The 22,547-nt window shown below is 53.1% G+C and overlaps 9 protein-coding genes across 9 annotated transcripts; 5 read left to right on the forward strand and 4 right to left on the reverse strand.

Moving 5' to 3' along the window:
• Nucleotides 1-162: 162 nt before the first annotated feature.
• BDZ83DRAFT_616119 (uncharacterized protein) lies at nt 163-3,728 on the reverse strand. Its single transcript, XM_060507950.1, has 4 exons — nt 3,314-3,728; nt 2,473-3,189; nt 1,349-2,423; nt 163-1,291 (listed from the first exon to the last, which is right to left on the reverse strand). Exons 1-4 carry the CDS (start codon nt 3,506-3,508, stop codon nt 585-587), a joined length of 2,694 nt encoding a protein of 897 aa, XP_060366568.1. The 5' UTR covers nt 3,509-3,728; the 3' UTR covers nt 163-584.
• Nucleotides 3,729-6,779: 3,051 nt separating this feature from the next.
• BDZ83DRAFT_750878 (kinase binding protein CGI-121-domain-containing protein) lies at nt 6,780-7,513 on the forward strand (the record flags this gene model as incomplete). The annotated part of the gene is made up of 3 exons (XM_060513980.1): nt 6,780-6,941; nt 7,012-7,134; nt 7,208-7,513. The coding sequence occupies 3 exons, from the start codon at nt 6,780-6,782 to the stop codon at nt 7,511-7,513; spliced, it is 591 nt and encodes a 196-aa protein (XP_060366569.1).
• A 190-nt stretch (nt 7,514-7,703) lies between these two features.
• Nucleotides 7,704-9,049, reverse strand: BDZ83DRAFT_574378 (proline dehydrogenase; the record flags this gene model as incomplete). Its single annotated transcript, XM_060504711.1, has 2 exons — nt 7,704-8,532; nt 8,598-9,049. The coding sequence occupies 2 exons, from the start codon at nt 9,047-9,049 to the stop codon at nt 7,704-7,706; spliced, it is 1,281 nt and encodes a 426-aa protein (XP_060366570.1).
• A 1,257-nt stretch (nt 9,050-10,306) lies between these two features.
• On the reverse strand, nt 10,307-10,980 carry BDZ83DRAFT_574535 (uncharacterized protein; the record flags this gene model as incomplete). The annotated part of the gene is made up of 2 exons (XM_060504720.1): nt 10,307-10,491; nt 10,560-10,980. The coding sequence occupies 2 exons, from the start codon at nt 10,978-10,980 to the stop codon at nt 10,307-10,309; spliced, it is 606 nt and encodes a 201-aa protein (XP_060366571.1).
• Nucleotides 10,981-11,177: 197 nt separating this feature from the next.
• On the forward strand, nt 11,178-12,381 carry BDZ83DRAFT_616127 (uncharacterized protein). Its single transcript, XM_060507951.1, has 2 exons — nt 11,178-11,467; nt 11,528-12,381. The coding sequence occupies exons 1-2, from the start codon at nt 11,465-11,467 to the stop codon at nt 11,933-11,935; spliced, it is 411 nt and encodes a 136-aa protein (XP_060366572.1). The 5' UTR covers nt 11,178-11,464; the 3' UTR covers nt 11,936-12,381.
• Nucleotides 12,382-12,786: 405 nt separating this feature from the next.
• On the forward strand, nt 12,787-14,505 carry BDZ83DRAFT_650445 (uncharacterized protein; the record flags this gene model as incomplete). The annotated part of the gene is made up of 1 exon (XM_060510373.1): nt 12,787-14,505. The coding sequence occupies one exon, from the start codon at nt 12,787-12,789 to the stop codon at nt 14,503-14,505; it is 1,719 nt and encodes a 572-aa protein (XP_060366573.1).
• Nucleotides 14,506-16,472: 1,967 nt separating this feature from the next.
• BDZ83DRAFT_740118 (NLI interacting factor-like phosphatase) lies at nt 16,473-18,918 on the reverse strand. The gene is made up of 2 exons (XM_060513057.1): nt 17,496-18,918; nt 16,473-17,442 (listed from the first exon to the last, which is right to left on the reverse strand). The coding sequence occupies exons 1-2, from the start codon at nt 18,525-18,527 to the stop codon at nt 16,831-16,833; spliced, it is 1,644 nt and encodes a 547-aa protein (XP_060366574.1). The 5' UTR covers nt 18,528-18,918; the 3' UTR covers nt 16,473-16,830.
• Nucleotides 18,919-19,599: 681 nt separating this feature from the next.
• BDZ83DRAFT_260534 (uncharacterized protein) lies at nt 19,600-20,862 on the forward strand. Its single transcript, XM_060501993.1, has one exon. The coding sequence runs from the start codon at nt 19,819-19,821 to the stop codon at nt 20,746-20,748; it is 930 nt and encodes a 309-aa protein (XP_060366575.1). The 5' UTR covers nt 19,600-19,818; the 3' UTR covers nt 20,749-20,862.
• Nucleotides 20,863-21,686: 824 nt separating this feature from the next.
• On the forward strand, nt 21,687-22,547 carry BDZ83DRAFT_574372 (exoribonuclease; the record flags this gene model as incomplete). Its single annotated transcript, XM_060504710.1, has 2 exons — nt 21,687-21,973; nt 22,034-22,547. The coding sequence occupies 2 exons, from the start codon at nt 21,687-21,689 to the stop codon at nt 22,545-22,547; spliced, it is 801 nt and encodes a 266-aa protein (XP_060366576.1).

Here is a 22,547-nt window from a genome sequence, read left to right on the forward strand (position 1 = left end):
GTGCATTACGTGCGTAGAAAAGGCCACCCTTACAAAACATCTCTATATGTGATTTCCCTTTAATGGTGTGTACTAGCGTATACGTATCTCTTCACGCTGGTACTGTAATAGAACCCTTTAATGCGCAACTTATTAGGATATAGTAGGTTCATCGCCGCGAAAAAGCTCCGGGTAGTATTGCTTAAGAGTCACCGTGTAGTTCGCAAGTCTTTATAGGACCACATGAAGTCTTGAGAGAGATAGCACCATTGAAATTACGCCTATAAAACGCTGCATATTGTTTGCTTGCAGCCGGGTATTGCTGGGTCTACATCATGCAACGATCGCTGCTGGAATGAACCATGAAACGCCGAAACCCATCGGGGTCGTTTGGATTGCCCCCGGATACCAAGTCGAACCATTCGACTCGTGTCCATAGTCCCCTATCCTTTTACCCCCATTGCTGAGCCGCAGCATGTTGTCTGGTCTGGAAAAGAGACCCCGAGTAGACGCCTAAAGTAGCTCCATGATAATATATGAACGAGAGAAACATATCAAAAAACGCTTGCAAGTGTAAACATGGACGTCAGAACAGAAACTTCTGTCTACTGTCCTCCTGGAGCTCCCGCGCCGTCAAAGATGATGAGCGGCCATTGGCCGACGGGAGCTGTGACAGAAGCCATATCGGCCGCCGTCGCCGCCTCAGTCACAGCAGTCGGATCCCTAGACCCGCCGCCCAGGGTCAACAGGGCATTAGCGCTGTATCTATCTTGGCTGTCTGCCATTGCCGCTGTCCAGTCGTGCCAGGTATTCCCTTGTGACGCTGATTGTCTCCAGAGGAGCTCCGCCGCAGCCGCAGAGCCGGCCGGGTCTGCAACGTGTTGAGTGGCTTGGGATGCGAACGCAATCAGTGGATTGGTCTCAGCCGTGTTGTCCTCCCCGTTTGTGGGCTGCGTCGCCGCAGGCGTATACGCGTATCCGTTGTTTACCTCAAAATTACTCGTCGATGCCATGGTGTTGTTGCTTGGTGGTTGCTCGGTGTAAGCTAGCGAAGGGTATGGAGTTGTCCCATTCTGATCCTCCGCGTCAGGGTAGAATGCCTTCGTGGCCACTTCGTCGGCACTTGCGGCTAGGGCCTGCGCTGCTTGAGGCTGGGAAGTAAGCTGAAAAGGTGACGCCTCTGCCGTTGATGGTTCGGTCTTGATCGCTGGGGGAAGGGACGACGAGTCTCTTTGTTTTTGGTCGTGTTCAATCCAGCTGATTGTCCTTTCGATAATGACACTGATTTCGTTACTGATACGCGCGCCAGTTCCTGGATTTGTGCGGTTAGTCTCAAAGTTTTGATTCACATATCCAGGATAGGACTTACCCAGTAGCGAGACAGTGGCATTGATGATCTCCATCCAATCCTTCATCTCCTCTCGAAGGTTTGCAATCTGGTTAGGCGTTGCCTCGAACCTTCGTTCCCAATGGGCAACCAATGTGGTGAAAATGGCGGCACCGTAGACAGCCATTTGGTACCACGTAGTATCGAGAGACTTCAGCTTCACGAGGCTCTTGACAGCATTGAGCATGTGCGCAGCAGTTTCTTCGCATATGCGGGCATTCTCGAGGAGAAACTTGCGGTCGGTGGTCATGGCCACGGATGGATGGCGTAGACACAATCGAAGCTCAAGGGCGTACATCTGTATGTACAGGGCATACATACGGCCTTCATGCTCAGTTTGCCCTGGGTTGATTTGGAGCGATTCGGGGAGGTTTTCCTTCCAGAGACGAAGCTGCTCTTCTAGAGAGTTGACAACATCAACGTAATTCTTAGGGTCGCGCTTGACACTGTAGATGTTGGAGTACATCTCCATGAATAATGGCAAGATCTTGAAGCCTGCCAGCCCAACGTGATACGTACACGGCGTGGTTACCGAGGGGTCGACGCCGTCTGGTGTCAGGGCCTCGTCGGCGATCGGCTCGGGAAACTCGACATCGTACTCCTCAACCGTGATAGGCATAGGCCGCCCAAGGCGCCCGTTCAGGGTGACATAGACGAGAAGAATGGTCCACCAAGTGCGCTTACGGATCTCGTTCTCGAGATTCGTCGTCTCGCCTGGCCCCTTCATGGCGCGGTGCATATTTAGGTCGATGGCGCGGTGGAAGGCAAAGTTGGTGACCATGGATCCGCACCCTGGCTTGGGGAAGCTACGACTGTGAGCGCAGATCATCGCCATGGCCTGAACCGCTGCCACTGATTGCGAGGATGCCAAGTCAAACATCTTGCTCAGAGCGTAGTGATAGTGCTTGTTGGACAGTTCGTTGAGTTGGGATCGTGTTTCCTGCTGCTCCCAGTTTCGCACGCCGTATTGGAAGTAAATGGTCGCAAAAACCATGTGTACCATGACCTGGTCAGGCACACTTGCTTCGAAGCCGGGTTCGTCGTACATACGGGTAAGCTGTAGATGGTCAGCGGTGATAAGATTGGATAGAAATTGGCCCACTTACTATGTTCATGAAGCTAGGCTTGTGCAGGACTGGCAGAAAAGGCCAAATCATGAGAAAGTACCATTCAGAATAAGTGAAAGCGTCGCTCCTTGAAGGAAGCTCGATATTAACTGTAGGATTGACGTTCATGCTGGACTGGAGGAATGATTGTAGAGACTTGTTGTACAGAGGCTGCGCATCCTTGGCGTCTGGTATCGGCTCGTCGATATCGGGGGCATCGAAAGAGGTGACGTCGATTGTCGTTCCTAGAATGGACAGCTGAGTGCCCTTGATTGAGCTGAGGGGCGCGTTGTCAGAACCAACGCCCAGATGATTGTGGACGGGACGTGACTCGAGCGTTGATCGAGGGAACGAGCGACCACCGGCAGGTTTGTAGTTGTAGTTCTTGACCCAGACGGAACCGACCTTGGTCCAGGCATCCTTCTCGTTGGGGTCTTCGACGGCGTTGCCCATGTGGTCATAGGTTGCGCCAGGAGTCGGGTAGTTGATGGCGTATGGGGACCATTGGTACGGTTTGACCTCGGTGCCGTTATTCTCGAGCAGCTTCTCGAGTTCGCGAATGTGGTTCATCATGTCGGTCTTTTCCCTTTCGAGCTCTTGGAGGTAGCCTCTTCTTTCGGTTCGGCCGGTGACGCGATCGGTAACGAAGCAGTCGAGATTCTGGCTGATGCAGTGGGAGCATCCTTCGGGAAGGGCATCGCATCGAATTTTCCTGACCTAAAGTTCATTGTCACGAGGGTTAGGACGGAAAGGCAAAAGATGCGAACGAGAACGTGATAATGAGGCGATGTAGTATCGTGAAAAGCTCAGTACGAACTCAAGGAGGACAGTCAAGACTCACCTTGCATCTGTCGCAGGCCTGACCGGTCCTCGTGTAAGACGACAGGCGATTCTTGACAACGGACGAGAAGTCTTCTTGGCCGCCCTTGTCGAGTCTCGGCAGCTTCACCTTGGGCGCAGGTGTGGAGGCGACATCGTCGGCGGGAGTAGCTGCATCGCCAGCTTCTGCCGGTCGCTTGGGTGGGCGACCCGGCATGGTCTATTGTTTTCTCTCCCTCTTCTTCTTCTTCCTCTCCTCTTTCGGTAAGAAATCGTATTTCGAGGTTGGCGCAAAATTGTAGCGAAGGATAGAGTGTCACTGGGGACGCGCGGGTCGGGAAGAAAGTCGCGACGGGGATTGCCGTGGATGATGGAGGTTGCCGCGTTTTTAGGAGAGCTGTGCGCTACTGAGGTACCGGAAGGAGAGCCGGGGAAGGGAGGGGGGAGGAGGAAGCATCCAGTGCCAGGGGGGAAAGACCAGTAAGGGACCTACGCAGTACCTAAGGCAAGGAAGGTACTGGACGCAGTCGAGAAACCGGGGGCACGGGAGCTGATCGCGAATGCAAACGCAAACGTACCTACTGGGGGTGAGGTGCTCCAACCCAAGTCCCAACCTGTCGGGATGCGGGAGGGCGGCAAGGCGGGCGGGTTCTAGGCCACACTACCCGTAATTGAGCCTGTGAGGGACCTTTCTTCACTGAGCTTGAATTCACTCACTGAGAATCTGAGACGCACTTGACCTGTTCACCAAGAATTGTGCGTGCCGATTCCAAGAACGCCTGACACTTAATTAGCTTGACGCTTGACACGCGCGGCCGGTCTAGAAGCAAGGCTCTAGATCTACTGATGAGACCTTAACTCCCAATCAGGCTGGCTGATAACGCATTCCAGTAGACTTGGAAGGCATAGGTTGAGTGAGAGGTGTGGTGTCAGGACACTGGCTGAAGTGAGACTTGGTAAGATTGGATGAGTGATAGTGCTGAATCTTCGTGAACTTCAACGGCAAGTTGTAGGTCTTCTCAGTTCAAGTGTAAAGGGCATGCAATCTATTGACCCAGATACTAGACATCCGTTGTCTGTAAAGAAGATGTAAGAGTGGTATAGTTTGTGATGAGATATGAGACAGAAGATGCTGGACTACTCAACTTTCAACAACAAGCCCCCAGGAAATTTCTAGTGAGTGAAACAGACAGACCAGGAAGGAGGATGGGCATCTCTGAGCTAAGCATGCCAGGCCAAGCGTACAAGTTCAAGTTTGTTTGGGTTCAAGATTGGGTCCAAGGGCAATCGAGTCGATGAGATTCGATGAGCGATGAGGTGGCGCATTCGGGCGTCGGCCGACAATGGACGAGAACGAGAGATCCCAGTGTTCCAAGGTTCTAGTGCCCGGGCCAAGTCCGTAGACTAATACCAAAATGAGTGCGAATGTATTACATTTCAAAGTCTAGCCCGCGAGAGTATCCGTCCAGACTCAGTCTGTCCGTTGTTGTCCTACCACCAGCTCGACACGCTTGCAACCGACCCTCCTTCACCGTGGAGAGACCCTTGTGTTCATGAGTCCCTCTGCCATGATGGTGCCCTGCCTATGTCTCACTAGACCTTTAAGCGTCGTCTAGCCTGTCGTGATCGGGTCCTTCAAAGGGAGCCCAGGTGCCTCCTTTGTGCCTTTGCCGCGAACATGTCGGCTGAAGTGCCACCCAATCGTGCTCAGCTTGCGGCAAGTCTTTCCCCGTCCGTAAACTACGCGGCAACGCCGCCGAGAAAAGTCATTGAAACCTTGTAACGGGACCAGGCACTCGGATATGGCTGTGGGATGTGATTATCTACCTGTACCGTCCCGAATTCAGATAACCTCTGCTTAGTCGACATGAGACGCGTCTTAATTAGCCAGACGCCCTACGGCAAGTCAATCCGAGAATATGGAATCGTGCTCAACATCTCTTCTTCGAGTAAGCTGACTGCCCTCACTCTCTTCATGAAAGGATGCACACACAGCCCAGAAACGAAGTGCCAGGCCTTAGGAGGTATTCCTTTTCGATGACGGCTTTCAACAGCACGTCCAGATGTCTATGTGTATGACAGTATCGCCCAAGCTCAGATGTCACCGCTTCCATGGCGCGTGCACATTGCCATGATTGATGTCCTATTGATGGCTGAATCGCGGAGACGAGCAGCCTGGCCTAATCAACATCGGAAACACAGTTTCACCCACCCCATGGGTGCCGCGTCACAGCAGAGCTGCCGGGGATGATGAGGCCCATGCCAGAGGTCGATGCGTCCGAAGAGTTGGGCCAACTGACATGCCCGTTGCAAAAACGTTCCTGGACGGCAAGTTGGGTCGAAGATGAGAATATTGCCAAGTGATACATGTGTGCTTCAACAAATGCCAAAACTGCTTTGTCCAGAACGGTGGTGGAACTTGCGCGTGGCTCACCAATGCAAAATGACTCAAATTCACTTTATTCACCTTGTTCGGATTCATTCGTGTCACTTGTTCGGGCCTGATTGGATCTTGAACGGATATAACTGTCCGGAGCCCCTTCCGGTCTACACAGCACATCAGGGACTAAACAATGCCGGTGCCCATTCTTGCACTTGCCCTTGCGCCTGGGCATGGAGCAGAGTAGCGAGAACGAAACTGGCTACCGAGTAAGTTGGCAATCTAAAATGCAACTTCCGCAGCAAAACAAGCATCAACTAGACTCTGAAAATAAAAGAAGCGCAAAGGCTATACCTCAGGTGATGTATTATGCGGAAACTCTGACTTGTAAGGCTGCTAGGACGCGGGGGGTTTTACCGGATCAACTAGTGAACAAACAACAAACTACAACTAAACAAGAGGCAGTAGGGCTTCAATAAGGTTCTTAGCCTTGAGGGAGATCGTAGTAGTCCCTTGCACGTGTGATGCAAGCTAAGAGAAAGAGGGAAAAGACACACTAGCTAGGGCCGGAGTGGGGAGGGGAGATGCAATTTGACAGAGGAATGAAAAACACACTTGGGTCAGGGGTTGAGGGGCTTACAACTCACTGAATAAGAGGATCAATGAGTATCTGGGAATAAATGAGTAAGTCATTGCGTAAGTTCAGTAAGTGAGTGAGTGGGTGAGTGAGGACGAGGATGAGGAGGCCTTGAATCGTGCAGTGATGTGAGAATGAGATGCCCTGAATTGCGGCAAACACCTCAGTAATAAGGCAAGTGGGCCCAGCTAAAGCGCTGTCTGTAATTCTGACGTGGTCACCTCATGTCATGGCAAGGAACCCCGCCATTGCGCAGTGCCCCTCCAAGTTTATCGTGCGCTCGATAACAAACTTCAACACACTAGACGGCGGCACCTCTGAAATTCAGTCTTCCCAAGTTTTACCCCGCGATACTTTTCGTCCAGACCAGAAACCTCTGCTTCCCAACACCGGCACGCACAGCTCCGCGCCCATCCGTCTTCCCGTTTTATTCTTGACAGCTTTGTGTCTCCATCTGCTGTAGCAGCCAACATGTCGTCCTCCATCATTGAAACCATACCTATCGATCACGTGCCTGCCGATCATGTCGTTCATGTTACTTTCTTCAAGGATATCCAGAATGCTGCCTTTTTGCACCAACAGCTCCTCGACCGCAACGCAGACTTTGAGTACGCACTGATCGATGCGTCCGTGGTATGACACACTGCTCGTCTACACTAAAAATCAGCCGCCGGGATTGACCACTAATCATGCACTTCTACAGGCCGTCTCCCGAACCCATATCCTCGCTGCAGCCTTCAAGGCTGTGACCGCAAAGGTTGACGGCAGCCTGAAGACCCCAAACGTTCACTCCGAGCTCGTCGCATCCCTCAGCTCTGCCAACAATGTATGGCGACTTGTCTTGCACTCCAAGAATTGAGTTTCACGTACTTTGGTCCCAGATACTAACCGGTAATCAGATCGCTGAAGCCTACCGTCGCTATGGTATCAGCCCGTCGACCAAGGACGTGATCGTCGTCAAGATCACCTCCCCGAACGGCCCCCCCTCTGCCCAAGACGTCGAGCAACATCTCAAGAACAACTTCCAGGGTACCCCGACCCCGTTCACGGACGAATCCATCTCGACATCGACAGATTGGGCCAAGGTGCGCAAGTACTACAAGTTAAACGGTCTCGCATGGCTCGACGCCATCAAGGATGAAGCAGAGCGCAGAGAACAGCTGGAGACTCTGGTACTGGGTGCAATGGCATTGCGCACCGCATAAAGTGTCAAACTACGCCGGCACATGCCTCTACGTGCGTACAGGAGAACCGCCCCTATTCTTTTGCTGGATTTGTCGTAAGTCATATAGTCATGATTGCTGTGCTCTAGGTTTCAAGGAATATCTAACCTGGTACCTAGGATCCAACTTCCCGCAGCCCGAGCGATTTCGAATTCCAAAAAAGCGCGTCAATTTAGACGGATACCCCAATACTACTCTTCATCCTCCTCACCAATTCACTGAACATCGCATTGCGTCCACTCCGCGTTCGCTGCACCGCGTCACGATTTTCATGTGCCCTTCGCAAGAGATACTTCATGCATTCTCCAGTCGACCCCCAAACGAGATATTTGTACGCCTCGACGGCCTTGGACTCTGCTCGTCTCTGTTCCCGCACATCGCCTGAACCAATTGGGCAGACTAGCTCGCAGCTCACTTCGTCCGCCATGCCTTGCAACTGTGCAAAGACTACGTCGATATTGGCGTACCCGTTGGTACAAATTTCTCGAGCCCGCTTGATGGATTTGACATTGTGGGAAGCAATGACCAAGCTAATGGGGGGCATTTGGAGGTCGCCCTGCAAGAAATTTCCCCATTGCTTCTTGAGGAGACTCTCGGCAATACCATCGTAGCAGGTATCCGTGCCTTCTTTCGTTTTGTAGATGAGGTGTCTCGGGTCGGATCCAATGTAGGCACCGCGCACAAGCTTTACGCCCAAGGTGAAGCCTTCTTCTCTCGCGACTCGAAGATGTCTCGAGAGAGTCTCTGGGGTTGACTTGAGGTACGCCTGATACGTCCCGTAGACGAGGGCTTGCCCAGGGGCTGTATTGTATTTTCGCATGTACTCCATGGTCCAGTCATCGATACCAGGTTGCAGGGAGGCCTGTTCAGCGTCGAATAGGAGGCGAACACCACGCTTGGCAGCGAGAGAGCAGATGGAGTTGATGGCGTCGGTCAAGGCAGCAGAAGGTGGCAGACGTTCTGCGAGAGAATGTAGTGCTTGACGGCCGGCTCCAGTGAATCTGTCAAAACATTTAGTAGCCATGGTGGAAGGGTCAAGGCTGAGAAATGAAAACAAGGGTCTTACTTGAGAGCAACAAAGTCTCCTGGTTCTGCCAACTGTACCGTCTCCAAGGTACCTCTGGCCCAAGGGATGATCTCGTCGCGAATACACTCTTCAGCAATCTTGCCTTTGCTGCATGCACCCAATTTCTTTTTCTGGGCGTCGACCAAGACAACCTCCTTTGCGTATCCCAGTATGACACCCGAGAACCCAATGTCTTTGAGACCCTTGACGGTTCGACCAACTTCGGCTGGGGTTTCACCGGCGCAAAACTGTGCGTAAAATGTATTCTTAAGGACGAAGCGTAAGAGCGGGTTCTTGTCTGGGTTGAGTAGCGGGTTGGTGGTGTGCGCAAGGACGGACATTAGCCATAGCGAGGGCGGAAGAAGGATAGGCGAGGAGGATATCGTTGATGTCAGTAGGGAGCGGACGATTACGTGGAGAGGAAGGATGGATAGGGGTGCTGGCGGGCCCATCGGTGGTGATGGTGATGAGGATGATGTTGCTGATGATGGCGTTTTAGGTTCGAGTGCCAAGTGTGTAGGTGTTGTGTCCGCGTTCAAGAGCTGATCATTGGACAAAGGCCGCCTCGTAGACGAATGGAGGAATCTATCCGGTGTCCTCATAGAAGGGAAACTGCCATATTGCCGCATTCGAGCGCGTGAAGCGGACGAGAGGAAGACGGCAAGCAATGATCTTCTCCTAAGAGCAATGCTGTGTTGTTGAGTAGGTGCAAACATGACCGCAGCTCAAGGGCCGCAAGGTAAGCGCGCCCTTTGTAGAAACTAAGGCTTAGAATACCTTGGTAAATGCAATGTTCAGAGACAGAATGATGAGAGAGATTGAAGGAGTACAGCTTGGTAATTGAGGAGAGAAGAGTGGTGGTTGCTTGGTTCTAAGCCAGGTTCGATTGATGAATAGCTATTTACTCTGTGATATGGAATATCGGTATCATAAGGTAGGTAATGAACTCAGCGATCCTACACATGACACGACCTTTATCGAGGGTTTTTCGCACGGCGTCTGAACCCACAGACAGTTCTAGAGCCGTCTCACGGACTGTATCGTTATCTCAGGTAGGCCAAGGTCAATGGCCAAGAGGATAATGTAGTGCTGTTCGCCGAGGCCGGTCAGATAGCCAACGATGGCTCTGGCCAGGTTAAACCAAGCCCGTTATCTCCTACCACAGACCCGTCACATGGAGATCCTGTGCCACGGAGAGACAGCCGACTGTAGCCGGATGCGGAGGCGGAGCGTTCGGACGGACCCTGGCGATGATGCAGTACAATCTGCAATGCCTCCATTGGCGAATAGCCATGGCCTGTGATGGCAGTGCAATTGGATTCCGTGTAGATAGGCTCGATGCAACCAGGATATCCTGCGACTCGAACATTCCAGTGTTTGTGACTTTTGATCTGCCGTCAGCTATCTGGTTGATTGCCAGGTTCTGGGTACTTGGGCAGGCCTAAGGTACGGGGATGAGAGGTGTCCTGTAGTAGACTGTCTCAGTTCCGCGCGGCATAGGGCCAGCCGGACCATGTCGAACCGGGCGGCGCAATGGCATGCGGGCACCTTCTCCTTCGCAATGCAGAGGTCACGCGCCAGGTTCCGGGCATTCTCCTTCACGCAAGCCTGGCTTGGCGATACACGGCGTACCCAATCATCCGTGGTTGCGCAGCACCTGGAAGATTGATTGTTGCAGTGAGATGTCTTCCTCGAGAGAGGGCCCTAGATCAACCACTCTGAGGCTGATCAGCCTTCGGTGCCTTGTCAGATCCAAAATGCCGGCGTAGAGATTCGACGTAGCCAATGGGACGACCGCGAGCGAGGCCAACCGCGTCTTGCAATCCACCGTATATCAGTCCGAACAGGAGACCATATCTTGCTGTGCGAGCTGCCGTGGGAAGAGAGAAACGATCTAGAGTGAAGAAGACATGTTAGTACGCGCATTCATGCGTATGTATGCGTGGGATGGAGTTGACATACTCCACAGACTGAAAGTACCGGCCACAGTCAGACTGGCGGAGACGGTACTGATGAGATCGCTCTGGCCTCGATACCGGTCAATGGTGCTCTCCAAGCCAAATGCCATGAGGGTCCAGAAACTGAGTCTGGCTCCCATGGTCAAGCCTTCCCTCAGGCCGCCATACATGGTGTGGTAGTTCTTGCTCTTGTGGTAGAGGTACCACCCGGTCGTCGTCGTTGGCATCTTGTGAGCGTGCTCAGCGCGGAAGCGCAGCTGAGCTATGCGACCTCCATGGGCGAGACCCAGAGTAGTTCCGATACCAAAGCCAATGAGTCCTGCGAGCGGGATACGTGCTGGTGTCGGGATGGAGAGGCGAGCCTCGGTAGGCTTCTGGCCGAAACTGAGGCTCTCGGCCAACGTCATCTGAGGGCGGTCGGCCATGGTGGGGTCGATATTTGGAGGATAATTGGTATCGCGTTGTGTTTGATGGGTTTCGTTGGCGTATTCAGGCATCTGGGAGGAACGGACAGCTTGTGGCTGTTGGCGATTGAAGACTTTGGCGACGGAGACCGGGATGCACCGCCAATCTGCTCACCTTGGGCGCAGAAGTCCGTGATCCGTCAGCTCCAGGGAGCTTGGGCCATCTCAGAACACAAAACACGAAGTCATGTGATTTCGCATTGGGCAAGGTGCCCCGCGTTCCCGAGCTCCGTCGACCGTCGCGACTTCCCCGCTGCTTACCTTAAGGCTTAAGGTACCTTACAGTTCCTATCTTGCCTCACCTAATCCTGCACCCAGCGACGATCCCCAGCCAACATCTTGGTTTGCGACATCCCATCGTCGCCTCCAACAACACGACCTGCCTTGAATTTCGCCCAGGGTAGAACGAGTACACTTGATCCAAGGCAACCCCTGTTTTGCAAAGATGGTACGAACATAATGATCTTATGTAGCGTAGCTGGCTACCTTGCCTAACACTCTTTCTCAGCAGATCGACGAGACCTTCTTCTCGGTGCGCTTCAAGTACGGTGCCCACACCATCTTGATGTTTGTCGATGGTCAACAGAAATTCTCCGAAGTAACCACATCACTGCTCGAGGTGCTTCGCGACCGCTTTCCCGACGGCCTTACAATCAACCACACTTCCCCCGAGACGACCGCCGTTCCTAAGGGCGACGTACAACTGGCTTATGCCTTGCCCGTCAATGCCACCGATTTGACTCAAGGGTGGAAGAATGTCAAGGTCTCTGACAGCGATACGCCAGTTGGCAAGGGCTTCAAAGATAATTGCATTGTCGCATTCTCGTTTGATACAGATGAGCCAGAGTTCTTGGTCGACATACCGACTCTGGACGATGAGATGGAAGACGAAGAGGGCATGGGGTCTGACGCATGATGGATGATGGCATTTGGGATTCCAAGAACGATGCATGCATGGCGTTGGGCGATGGGATCACAGAATTATGAACTATGCGCGTCAAATTTGAAAGGAGTGGCCTTTCACAGACACACAACAACATCTGCCTGTACAGATGCATGAGTACCAGGCGATAAAAGATACCGCCTTGGCTGATTAATACTCATAGATAGTCGATCGATGGCCCAAAATATACTGGGCATGGGAACAAGCTTGTGTTCTAGTTAGTAGGTAGGCTACCTAAGACAGTCCATGATGGCTCCCACATCTGAAAAGACCTTGGGGCAAAAAGCGCTAGCCTTCAGAATTGCGGACTTATAAGTGCCAATACCATTATCTTTGGGCTTCTAGTGGCTTTGTTGTTACTCAAAGAACACCCAATGTGTAATTGAACCGCTATTGGTAGGAAGATGCATTCATCGCACATGGCATCGCATCGAGGTAAGAAACCACAGTTGGAGCAGTACCTGGAACAAATGACGTCGGTGGCCTGGACCCGGACACAGCAGGTGGTCTCCACCACACCCCGGGGGCCTAGACACAGTACGGTGTACCTGACGCCCTGGCCAGGATTGCTGTCGCTGTATCCATTTGGACCCCTTTTCCACACATATTCCGTCCCATGTCACCCCCCGGACGCAAATTGCGACGGAAAGCTGGACGAAACAGGAGAGGCTGTTGTTGTTTTTTTCTTTCCGTCTCGACTGTATTCATACGACTAAACTAATTTTTCCTTGTTGTGCTTCACTTCTCTCTTCACAACAAGGAGGTTCGACAACAAAAACAGCTTGCAGCAGAGTCATCGACTTCTGCTTCATGCTGCCGTCTACATGTCCCTCGTGGCCCTCCTCCGCCATGGCCTCCGCCTCCTGCTGCCGCTGGCGGTAATCTCAACATTTTACCTCTATCTCTATCCCGTCTTCTTGGGATGCGCGTTCCCTGTCGCTCCGACCGGCAGCGTATCGACGAGTCCGAGCCACGTTGCCGACAGCAGTGCCGCTGCTTTTCTCGAGGCTGCGCGACAACATATTCCTCTCCCAATTCCCCTCCGATCAAGCGAAGCTCGCCCCGCGCCATTTCGCCTTCTCGCGCTTGGTGACCCCCAGCTCGAGGGCGACACGTCCATTCGAAAGCACGATGGGCCCATCTTCCCTCATGCGAGAAGTCTATGGTCCCATGTGACCTTTGGGTCGAGTCACTCGTTGCGCCAGCGCATTCGTCACTCTCTGCACGACATTGTCGATATCTTCTGGGAGGACGTCTTTGACGAGCTCGAATCCATTCGCAAACGGATAGACCTGTTTGGCAACGACTTTTACCTGGCGCATATCTTCCGAACGGTACACTGGTGGACACGCCCTACTCATGTTACCGTGCTTGGGGACCTCTTGGGCAGCCAGTGGATTGGCATTGAAGAATTCCGGCGCCGCGGCCGTCGGTACTGGGATCGCGTGGTGCGAGGGGCCGAGAGGGTTCCAGACGAAGCCGCCGTGTTCCCGGCCATGGAATATGACCTCACCGACTACCTTTCCGTCTCTGGTGAGCCCTCTGCTGTGTGGCCGCGCCGTGTCATCAACGTGGCCGGCAATCACGACATTGGTTACGCCGGCGACATCAACCAGGACCGCTTTGGCCGATTCGAGCGCCTCTTTGGCAAGGCAAACTACGAGCTACGCTTCGAGCTGCCGATCCAAGACCCGAAACTCAACGCCACCATCGTGGACGACGAGCAAAATCCCGAGTCCGATCGCCTACCCCCAGAGATTCGCGTCATTGTCCTGAACGACATGAATCTGGATACTCCGGCCAAAGACACGTCTCTACAAGACGACACATATGCGTTCATCAACGCAGTCATTGAGACTTCGGCAGCGGTAGAATACAGCGGTCATTTCACCGTCGTGCTGACTCACATCCCGTTGTACAAGCCTGAAGGTGTTTGCGTCGATGCGCCCTTCTTCGACTTCCACGGCGACCACGACGGTGGTGGAGTCAAGGAGCAGAACCTGCTCTCGGCTGATGCCAGCAAGGGCTTCCTCGAGGGCATCTTTGGCATGAGCGGTAACACGGAGGCGCCCGGCAACGGCAAAGGTCGCCGCGGCGTCATCTTGAACGGCCACGATCACGAGGGCTGTGACACGTACCACTACATCAACCAGACGAAACCAGACCAGCAAGATCGGTCATGGGAGGTCGAAACTTGGCCGACAGCAAAGGGCCGCGGCGCAGTCGGTGCAGCTGGTGCTCCGGGGCTGAGGGAGATCACAGTCAGGAGCATGATGGGCGACTTTGGCGGAAACGCGGGTCTGCTCAGCGCCTGGTTTGACGAGACCACATGGACCTGGCAATTTGAATATGCAACCTGCGCCTTGGGTACCCAGCACTTTTGGTGGTTCGTCCACATCATCGACCTCATTGCGGTCGTGGCACTTGTTGCTTATGGCGTCCTAGTCGTGACAGCAACAAGCAGTGCCTCCGTTGCAGCACCAGCACCAGCACCAGTCCCGGTGGAAAAGAAGATGGTTCAAAACGGGGAGGCCAAACAGTAATAATCTTGCTCAAATACCCGGCCAGGAAAAGCCTTGTCTCATTTCTAGTATACAATCTCATTTGGTAGCATTACTGGCACCATCGTGCAATTTCCATCTGGCATGCTATGATATTATGTCTGTCCTTTTCGTTGCGATGGCAACAGCTGGCAGTGCCCATCCATCGCCTTAGCGATACAATAAGTATAAGGGCGGCGCTATTGTTGATAGAATCTTGGCCTCGTACCCCCAACCTGTCACCGATATCTTGCATCAGTCGCGAATGACCGAGCAGCTGCCCCTTGCCCTATGTTTCACGATACATCTCCCAAGGCAACACTTCCCGAACAGCTCCGCGGTGAGGCATTCGGTGAGGCGTTCAGCTCATATGTGCAGCCTGCGATAGTAGAATAGATCATGCCGTGTTCTCTGTCACTTGGCAGCACTGCACATTTTTAGCTGTAGCAAGATAATCGTGAATCTCGTAGAGGTTTGCACGAGACCACGTGGCGGTGAGACATCTCGCAGTAGATCAGGCACGCAGCGCAATCTGGCAGCCCTGCACAGCGTCGTATCCCCCTAGTTCAACACATCAACTTATTCCAGTACGAGAGCAAGGTATGGGGACGTAATGTCGAGACGTTCCAAGCGATAGTAGCTACTCTGGCCCAGGTAGCTGTAATACCACGAAACCGCGACCTTGTCACGTCGTACAAGGGCCATGGAAGCAAGTTCAACTCTATCACAACGGTGAAAGGGATGTCTTGTCGCACATCTTCTGTCTTATTCCCTACCTATTGGTATATCCCTTGCTAGACGCCGGTTGCCCTGCTTACCGGAAAGAGCAAGGCGAAAGATCTCATGATGGATTCTATAAGTGTTGTTCTGTTGCTGTTTCGCTATCAATTACCGTTATACCAGTACCACCCTTTGCACGACATTTGACAAGAATCAAAGCATTCATTTTTTGATCACATGAACTCACTCGGGCCTTTTCGATCTCGAAATATTCAAGTTTCAGGCAGCTTTTCGAGTCGTGAAGCAGTCTGAGGCTTATCGAGAAGCACAGGAAACGTCACCAGACCAGGAACCAATGTTACCTCGATACCATTGTTGCTGTGCCAGCCTGTACTTCATCGCGCAGTCTCGTCCTGAGTGAACCGCAAACATTGATGCAAACGATCTCGCGGTGATACTGTTTGACTGGTTTGAAAAGTCAAAGCCCAGAACAGAAAATAGTGCTTTCTTTGAGGCGGAGAGAGAAAATATATAACCCAAAGCAACGGCGAGGTCGAAAACATGGATTGAGAGCATCTGCATCGACCAACATTGCAATATAAGCCTGAGCCTTCACAACTACTTCATATTCAGCGTTTATCAACAGTTCCGAGAAACAGGGCTCATCGCTAGGTCCCCAAAATTATCACAAGATGCGCTTCTTCCAACTCACACTCTTCACTCTCCTCACGACTCATGGCCTAGCCGCGCCTACCACACAGAAGCCAGGCACCAACTCACTCACCGAAGCAGACCCTCTTATCGAGGCAGGAAAGACACCACCATTCAACCCATTGTGGCACTACTGCCAGTTGGCCTGCCGCTGCGACGACTTGAAAGGGAAAGACGGAGATGGGTATGTGAGGTCCTCATCAGTTATCAGTTCTGAAAAGAGTGTTCCGATCGAGTCACTTCTTGTACGCTAACCTTTTGGCAGATTCTTCCAATGCGTCACAAACCCCATCTGCGAGCAGTGTGCGAGAGTAGGGATGAAGAAGAACCCACACCCAGCATAGACATTCTCAATCTCACGAAAGTCATGTAACGTAGCTGGAATTTGATCAATGGAGGAGATTTGGAAAAGTTTATCAGGATACCGGCCACTGAAGGTACACGATGATGGCGAATAGTAACACGGCCTGCGATGATTGATGATATGCAACGGATATTAGGCTAGAAGCCCGTAGGCTTATTTGTAGTAACGAATTGATGGATATCAACTAAAGAATGTGGAATTGGAATGGGTGAACCCCTAGCTTCTAATTTAATCTAGTCGCTCGACTCCATTGCAGCACGACTTTATATATCACATAATGGTACGTCAGCCTTGATTGAGCCATTCTCTCATAGAGGTGGCCTGGCAGTGTAGTAGTATACAGAGATTCGTACATATGCAGACCCACGTCGTCAAGTCTATATGCAAGCTGGAACGCCTCCTCGCCGTCCAAGCTTGCCGGATAATACAAATACAGATAGTTTTGGTAAGAGGAGAGAAAAAATGCGTCTTTGTGGAATGCACAAGATGTGCTGATTAGCCAAGGGTTTTGGTTATGCGTGGCAACCCCCTCTTTACTGCTTCTTATTGGCCTCGTCGCCCTTGACGAACCATCCGCTGAAGGAGCCCATCATGCTCTGCATGGCTTCCTGCTGGGCCTTCTCCTGCATGGCAGCTTCCTCCTTGAGCCACTTTTCACCGTTTTCGCGAATCTCCTTCTCGAGCATCTCGTAGTTGCGCTGGCCGCGCTCGCGGGCGATATCCTGGAGCATCTTGCCCTGGGCGAGAGCCTCGTGGGGGTTCTGTTCACCATCAGGGGAAACCATCAAGGCCATGTTGGAGGGCTTGAGGCCGAGCATGCCACCCAGCAAGCCCATGCCTGAAGGCGCCTTCTTCTTCTTGGCCTCCACCTGCTTGTTAAACTCGGCACGTGCAATCGCCTCGCGGCGAGCAAACTCGGTAGGAATGTGCTTGCCCTCGAAGGACTTGAGGACCTTGCGAACATCTCCGTACTGCATAGTGTGGATGTACTCGAGGAAGGGAATCAGGCTGACAAGCTCCTTGTCCTTGGACTCGCCCTTCCACTTGGGAAGAACGATAGCGTTCTCTGGCTGGTTCTGGACGTGTTTATCGCTGCTGTCGATAATGATCACCTTGGACAGGTCGCGGTTGAGGTAGGACAGATCCTGCGTCTGAGTTAGTGGTAGTACAGAATATGGTTGAGGGGTTTTCTACGAACCTTGACAACTTCACCATCCTTGTACTTGGTCGCCTCGCGGTAGAGGGGCCACATGATGAATCGGTAGGGGTCGAGTTTGCGAACAAGCGGCTCGCCAATGGCGAAAGGAACACTGGTAAAGAGAACCAACTCGTAGTACTGGCTCAAGTAACGCAGGAAGTAGTCGACGCCGGGGCGCTTAGCCACTCTCCAACCGTGCTCGCGGGTCCACTCGCTATGAACGAGCATATCCTCCAAGCTGATACACAGGGTGTAGGGACGCTCAAAAGACGGGTCGGGATCAGGTAGCAGCTTCTCAAAGGCAGGCTCCTGGTAGTAGTTCAAGAAATCGCCGGTACGGGCGGTGACTCTGTTCCACCAGGCGCCGAATCCCCAGCCGTTCGGTGCATCCTCGGCGTGCCGAAGCTCGTCTGCCTTGTCTTCCCAGTTGCGGCCAAGGTAGACGGCACCGGCAGCGCCGAAGCCGACAAAGGCGAGGAACATGCGACTCGCAAACTGCTGTCTTTTCCGGTCTGTTGATGAGACGTACGCTGAGTCGGGGAGCTCGCCACGTCCGCGACCGCCGCCCTGGGCCACAGCCTCCTCTTCAGCGAGGGCAGCCAGCGCGGCCTTGTTTGCCGCACCAGACATCTCGTATGCTAGGGTGGAGGGGATCCCCTGGGTGAGATCGGGCAGTGGGCCGGTAGGTGCGGCAGGTTCAGGAGCTTCGGTCTGATCGGCGGCATTCTCGGCGTCGGATTTGGGAGTTTGTGTTGAGGATGTCTTGGATGAAGCTTCGGCAGCCTCCTCGTACGCTGCTTTGTATTCGGGACTTGACGACGCCGAGGTCTCCTCTGGCGTCGATTGGGAAGACTTTTGCTGGTCAATCGGCTTATCTGAAGATGATCCTCTCGGCTTGTTGTCCTGCGCGAAGCCCCTGGTCCATGATGAGGCTAGGAACTGTGGTCTCCTCGTAGCTGGTGTTGCGACAGAGCGGTAGAGCTGCGCCGCAGTGGGCTGCAGACGCGCGATGCGAGCTGCCCTTGACAACATGGCGTCTCAAGGGCTAATGTGAACGTGACTATGTATTGATGACTTCGAGCCTGGACAGTCGTCTTGATCCAGGGGTTGATGAATGATGGTTGCGTTTTGCGCCAGCTAACAGAAGAAAGATACTGGTGCTAGGGGAGTGAGGACGTGGTGGAGTGGGTTTGGTGATATTCCTGACGAAGGCACTAGAAATTTTCGATGAGCGAAGCACTGGACCACCTTTGAACTTTCTGACCAGGGGAACGAATGACAGCACGTTCGGCGCACGGTGCCTTGCCCGAGGAGCTCGGAACCTCACTGTGGCTGTCCTACAGAACCTTGAAGGTGCCCCAGGGAGCTGGTGCCACTGTGGCCTGGGGGGGGACACAGGGAGGCCTGAGGTGCCTACAAAAAACGTTGATCCACTAGGTAGGTAGGTACGACTGGGTGCCGAATATTCTCCGGATAACTTTTCGGCGATAGACATCTCCTTACCTTAGGTAAGGCACTGTACGGATAAGGTACCTCGAATGAGGTCATTCTCGATGGAGACGTCGCCCCACCTTTCGTTCTCTCCAGCAATGATTGGGCACAGTCCATGCTAGCTTATATAATCAAGCGCACGTCCTTTCAGGCGCCTCACGTGCAAACCTTGTCCGAATGGTGGACGCGCGATCGATGTCCTTCGTCCCCTCCGGCAGTGACCTTCATGCATGAGTTGCATCCACCACCGCCCACCGATTCTCCGTCCATCCTGAGTGCTGCCCCCCCCCTCTCATAACTGCGCCAGACCCCCAGTACTTCCAAACGCAGCTCCTCCCACTTCGCACCTCGCTCCAGTTGCAACCCTCGAAGAACAGATTCGGATTTCCTACCATCTGGCGAACCCCTCAGATACAGACAAACCAACACAAACCACTCAACTCAACCTAGCACAGTCACAATTCCGTCCATCGTCACCATGGCTGTCGCGCGTGGTGAATTCTAGAGGGTGGTCCCCAAGTTCGCATCAACGATCACAATGGGACCACCCTCTGTGATTATCTACGCTCTGCGAGACTCGCCGTCGACCTACAACAACTTTACCAACTAAACAAACTAAACACAAAATCTCTGCACATAACCACCAGATACCCTTCATTGAGGAAAAAAATCGCCCCGCCACCCCGCCACTTCCGACGTTTCCATCCACCAACACTGTTGGCGCATTACCAAAACCTCAACATCTTGAGTACACATTGAATACCTGGAAAGGATTCGACAACCCAAGATACCATAGCATCGCGCATATCAAACCGAGCTACTGACCGTCACAATGGTTCGCCGCGGCAAGATATCGAGAGCTGCCGGCTCGTCACTCGACCCGACGCCGATTACGTCCACTCTTACGACACCTCTTAGCTCCGCCTACCCGTCGACGTATGCCTCCGAAGTTGAAATAGATGCACTCGGAGACAGCATCGGCTCTCTCACACTGAGCGAGAGAAGAGCAGCCAGGAGGAAAGCCAAGCCTTTTGCCTTCATGGCTTTGCCATCAGAACTTCGCCTCAAGATTTACGACTACTATTTTGAAGGCAGCGGTGGTGTCGTGGACCTCGATCCGGATAACTACAAGACCTATCACAAAAAGCTCGGAATCCAAAGAACTTGCCGCACTGTCTATCAGGAAGTCTCTCATTACTTTTACAGCAGCCGCTCGTTCCGCATTTTCCCAACACACCCGGGCAAGTACTTCAAAAGCAAGAAACCGCTTTTGGCTCGTATGAAGCCAAGCTCAAGATCGTACATTACGTCCTTGGAGCTTCGCCTCGGTCCCGGCTGGAGTAAGCCGCCGCGAGGATGGGTGGTCACGCCAGCCCTGGGCCTCCACGAATGCGTCAACGTTCGTCGCTTGACGGTCTTGGTTGAATGTGATCCCAGCGACGGCATCTTCAATGGTTTTCGCCGGTCGGATGGCTTTTATGAAGGTTTCAGCCAGTCCCTCCTGACAGAAGTTTTTAACCAGATGCCCTGGATCGACACGGTCTACTTCGACGCCTGGCCTGGTGTGAAGAAGTCGGGTGGAATGATGCGGGCGCTTCTGGAGGTGACATCTGCGAACAACCGGAAGATCAGATGGGGCCCTGAGAGAGGATGGACTGATGGGCCCGAAGAAGACGAGATCAAGCCAAGCAACTCCTTGGTTCTGGTGCCCCCGGCGCCGGAGTTCAACACGTCCACCATGGGCGTACTGGTCATGGCTTGAGTAACAGCTACTGAAATTAAATGGCGTGGACTGTCAACTTTCCTTTTACTTTGGGCAAGCTCCCGAATGGAACTGAGCTCTTTTCTTTTGGGACAGGATGGCAATGACATGAAGGCGGGCATGGATTTTTCGGTTGAGCATTGTGCTGCTCCAGGTTACCGACGACAACATCCCTCCTGCAACGAGATTGTAATACTAGCATAACGAGGAACGAGAACGAAGATATCGGTCACCAGTAGTACCAAGCTTCTTGACTTTGAGATGATTGATCCACGACCGCAATGGGTAAGATTTGGATGTTGCTGTGGAATCTAAATTGGATGACGATGAGGAATTCTGGAAAGCAGTGATTGCATGTCACTTCCCGCATCAAACCGCTCTTCAGCGGTTCATGCGAACTCATACAGTGTACCTCCAGCACAAGAAGACAACATGGCATTGACTCTCTCTACTCCGCGTTTTTGATTACTGCCGATCATAGTCAGCCTTGTGATGGTGGCATCTGGCCGTTGACGAAACTACTTGCAAATCCATGCTGACTCTGATGTGACTTCTTTAGTTTCGAGACTCCCTCCTCTGTGGTCTTCCCATCATCAAATTGGGAGAGCTTCCCCGCGAATTCGAGAGGGACAGTGCGGGCCATGCGAAGCCCAGGGTCCCAGGGGTTCAGAGGTCCGAGCTTTGTACGTAGATGACCGGGGCCCGGACGCCGTCTCACCGACCGCCCGGCCCCACCATCCCACCTTTTCCCAGCGCGGCCAAGGGCAGGCGGTGGATTGACGCTTTCCAAAAATTTGGTTCTGTCCCGTCCCTCTGTCGCAGTCGCAACAGCCTCACATCCCACCTTGTGCGACACTTTGTGCACAACTTTCTGCGCCCGCAATCCCTCCCTTCGCTTTTCTACCTACGTTATCAAAGTTCAGCACACACACACAATCATGCCTCTCGATACCTCCACTTACTCCATGGCGCTCCTGCGCGTCGATGGACGCCGTTGGAACGAGCTCCGACGCCTGCACGCCCAGATCCGTACCCAGGAAGCCGCCGATGGCTCGAGCTACCTCGAGATGGGCCACACAAAGGTCATGTGTGTTGTTACGGGACCTGCTGAGCCTCAGCGTCGCGGAGGCGCTGGCGGTCAGTCCAAGGAGGCTGCCGTTACCGTCAACCTCGTTGTTGCTGGCTTTAGCTCTGTCGACCGTATGAAGCGAGGCCGTAACGACAAGTAAGTGCATCGAGTATGTTTATGTGCCTGATCTCTCGGCTAACCAGTCGATCCTTGCAGGCGGTCACAAGAACTCGAGGCTACCATTGCCAAAGCTGTCTCAGCGAACCTTCACACACACCTGTTCCCCCACAGCAGCATCACCATCTCTCTGCACGTCTTGTCGCAGGACGGTTCCCTTCTGGCGGCTCTCCTGAACGCTTCGACACTAGCACTAATCGACGCTGGTATTCCAATGACCGACTACATTGCTGCTTGCACCGCGGGCTCGACCTCCACATACGCTGCCGCTGATGATGGTGCAGACCCTCTACTCGATCTCAACACCCAGGAAGAGCAAGAATTGCCGTATATGACAGTGGGAACGCTGGGCCTTACAGACCGTGTTGCTGTGCTGGTGTGTGAAAGTCGTGTTCAGGTCAGCCGGTTGGAGGGTATGCTTGCTGTTGGTGTAGATGGATGCAAACAAGTGCGGCAGTTTATGGATCGCGTGGTCAAAGAAAAGGGCCGTCAAATGGTGCAAGAGGGTACGGTAGAGAAAGGCACCGGGTTGGACTTGGAAATGGAGTCATGA

The sequence above is a fragment of the Colletotrichum acutatum genome (assembly GCF_030867785.1).
Source record: "Colletotrichum acutatum strain CBS 112980 chromosome Unknown BDZ83scaffold_32, whole genome shotgun sequence".
In the NCBI taxonomy this organism is placed as follows: Eukaryota; Fungi; Ascomycota; class Sordariomycetes; order Glomerellales; family Glomerellaceae; genus Colletotrichum; species Colletotrichum acutatum.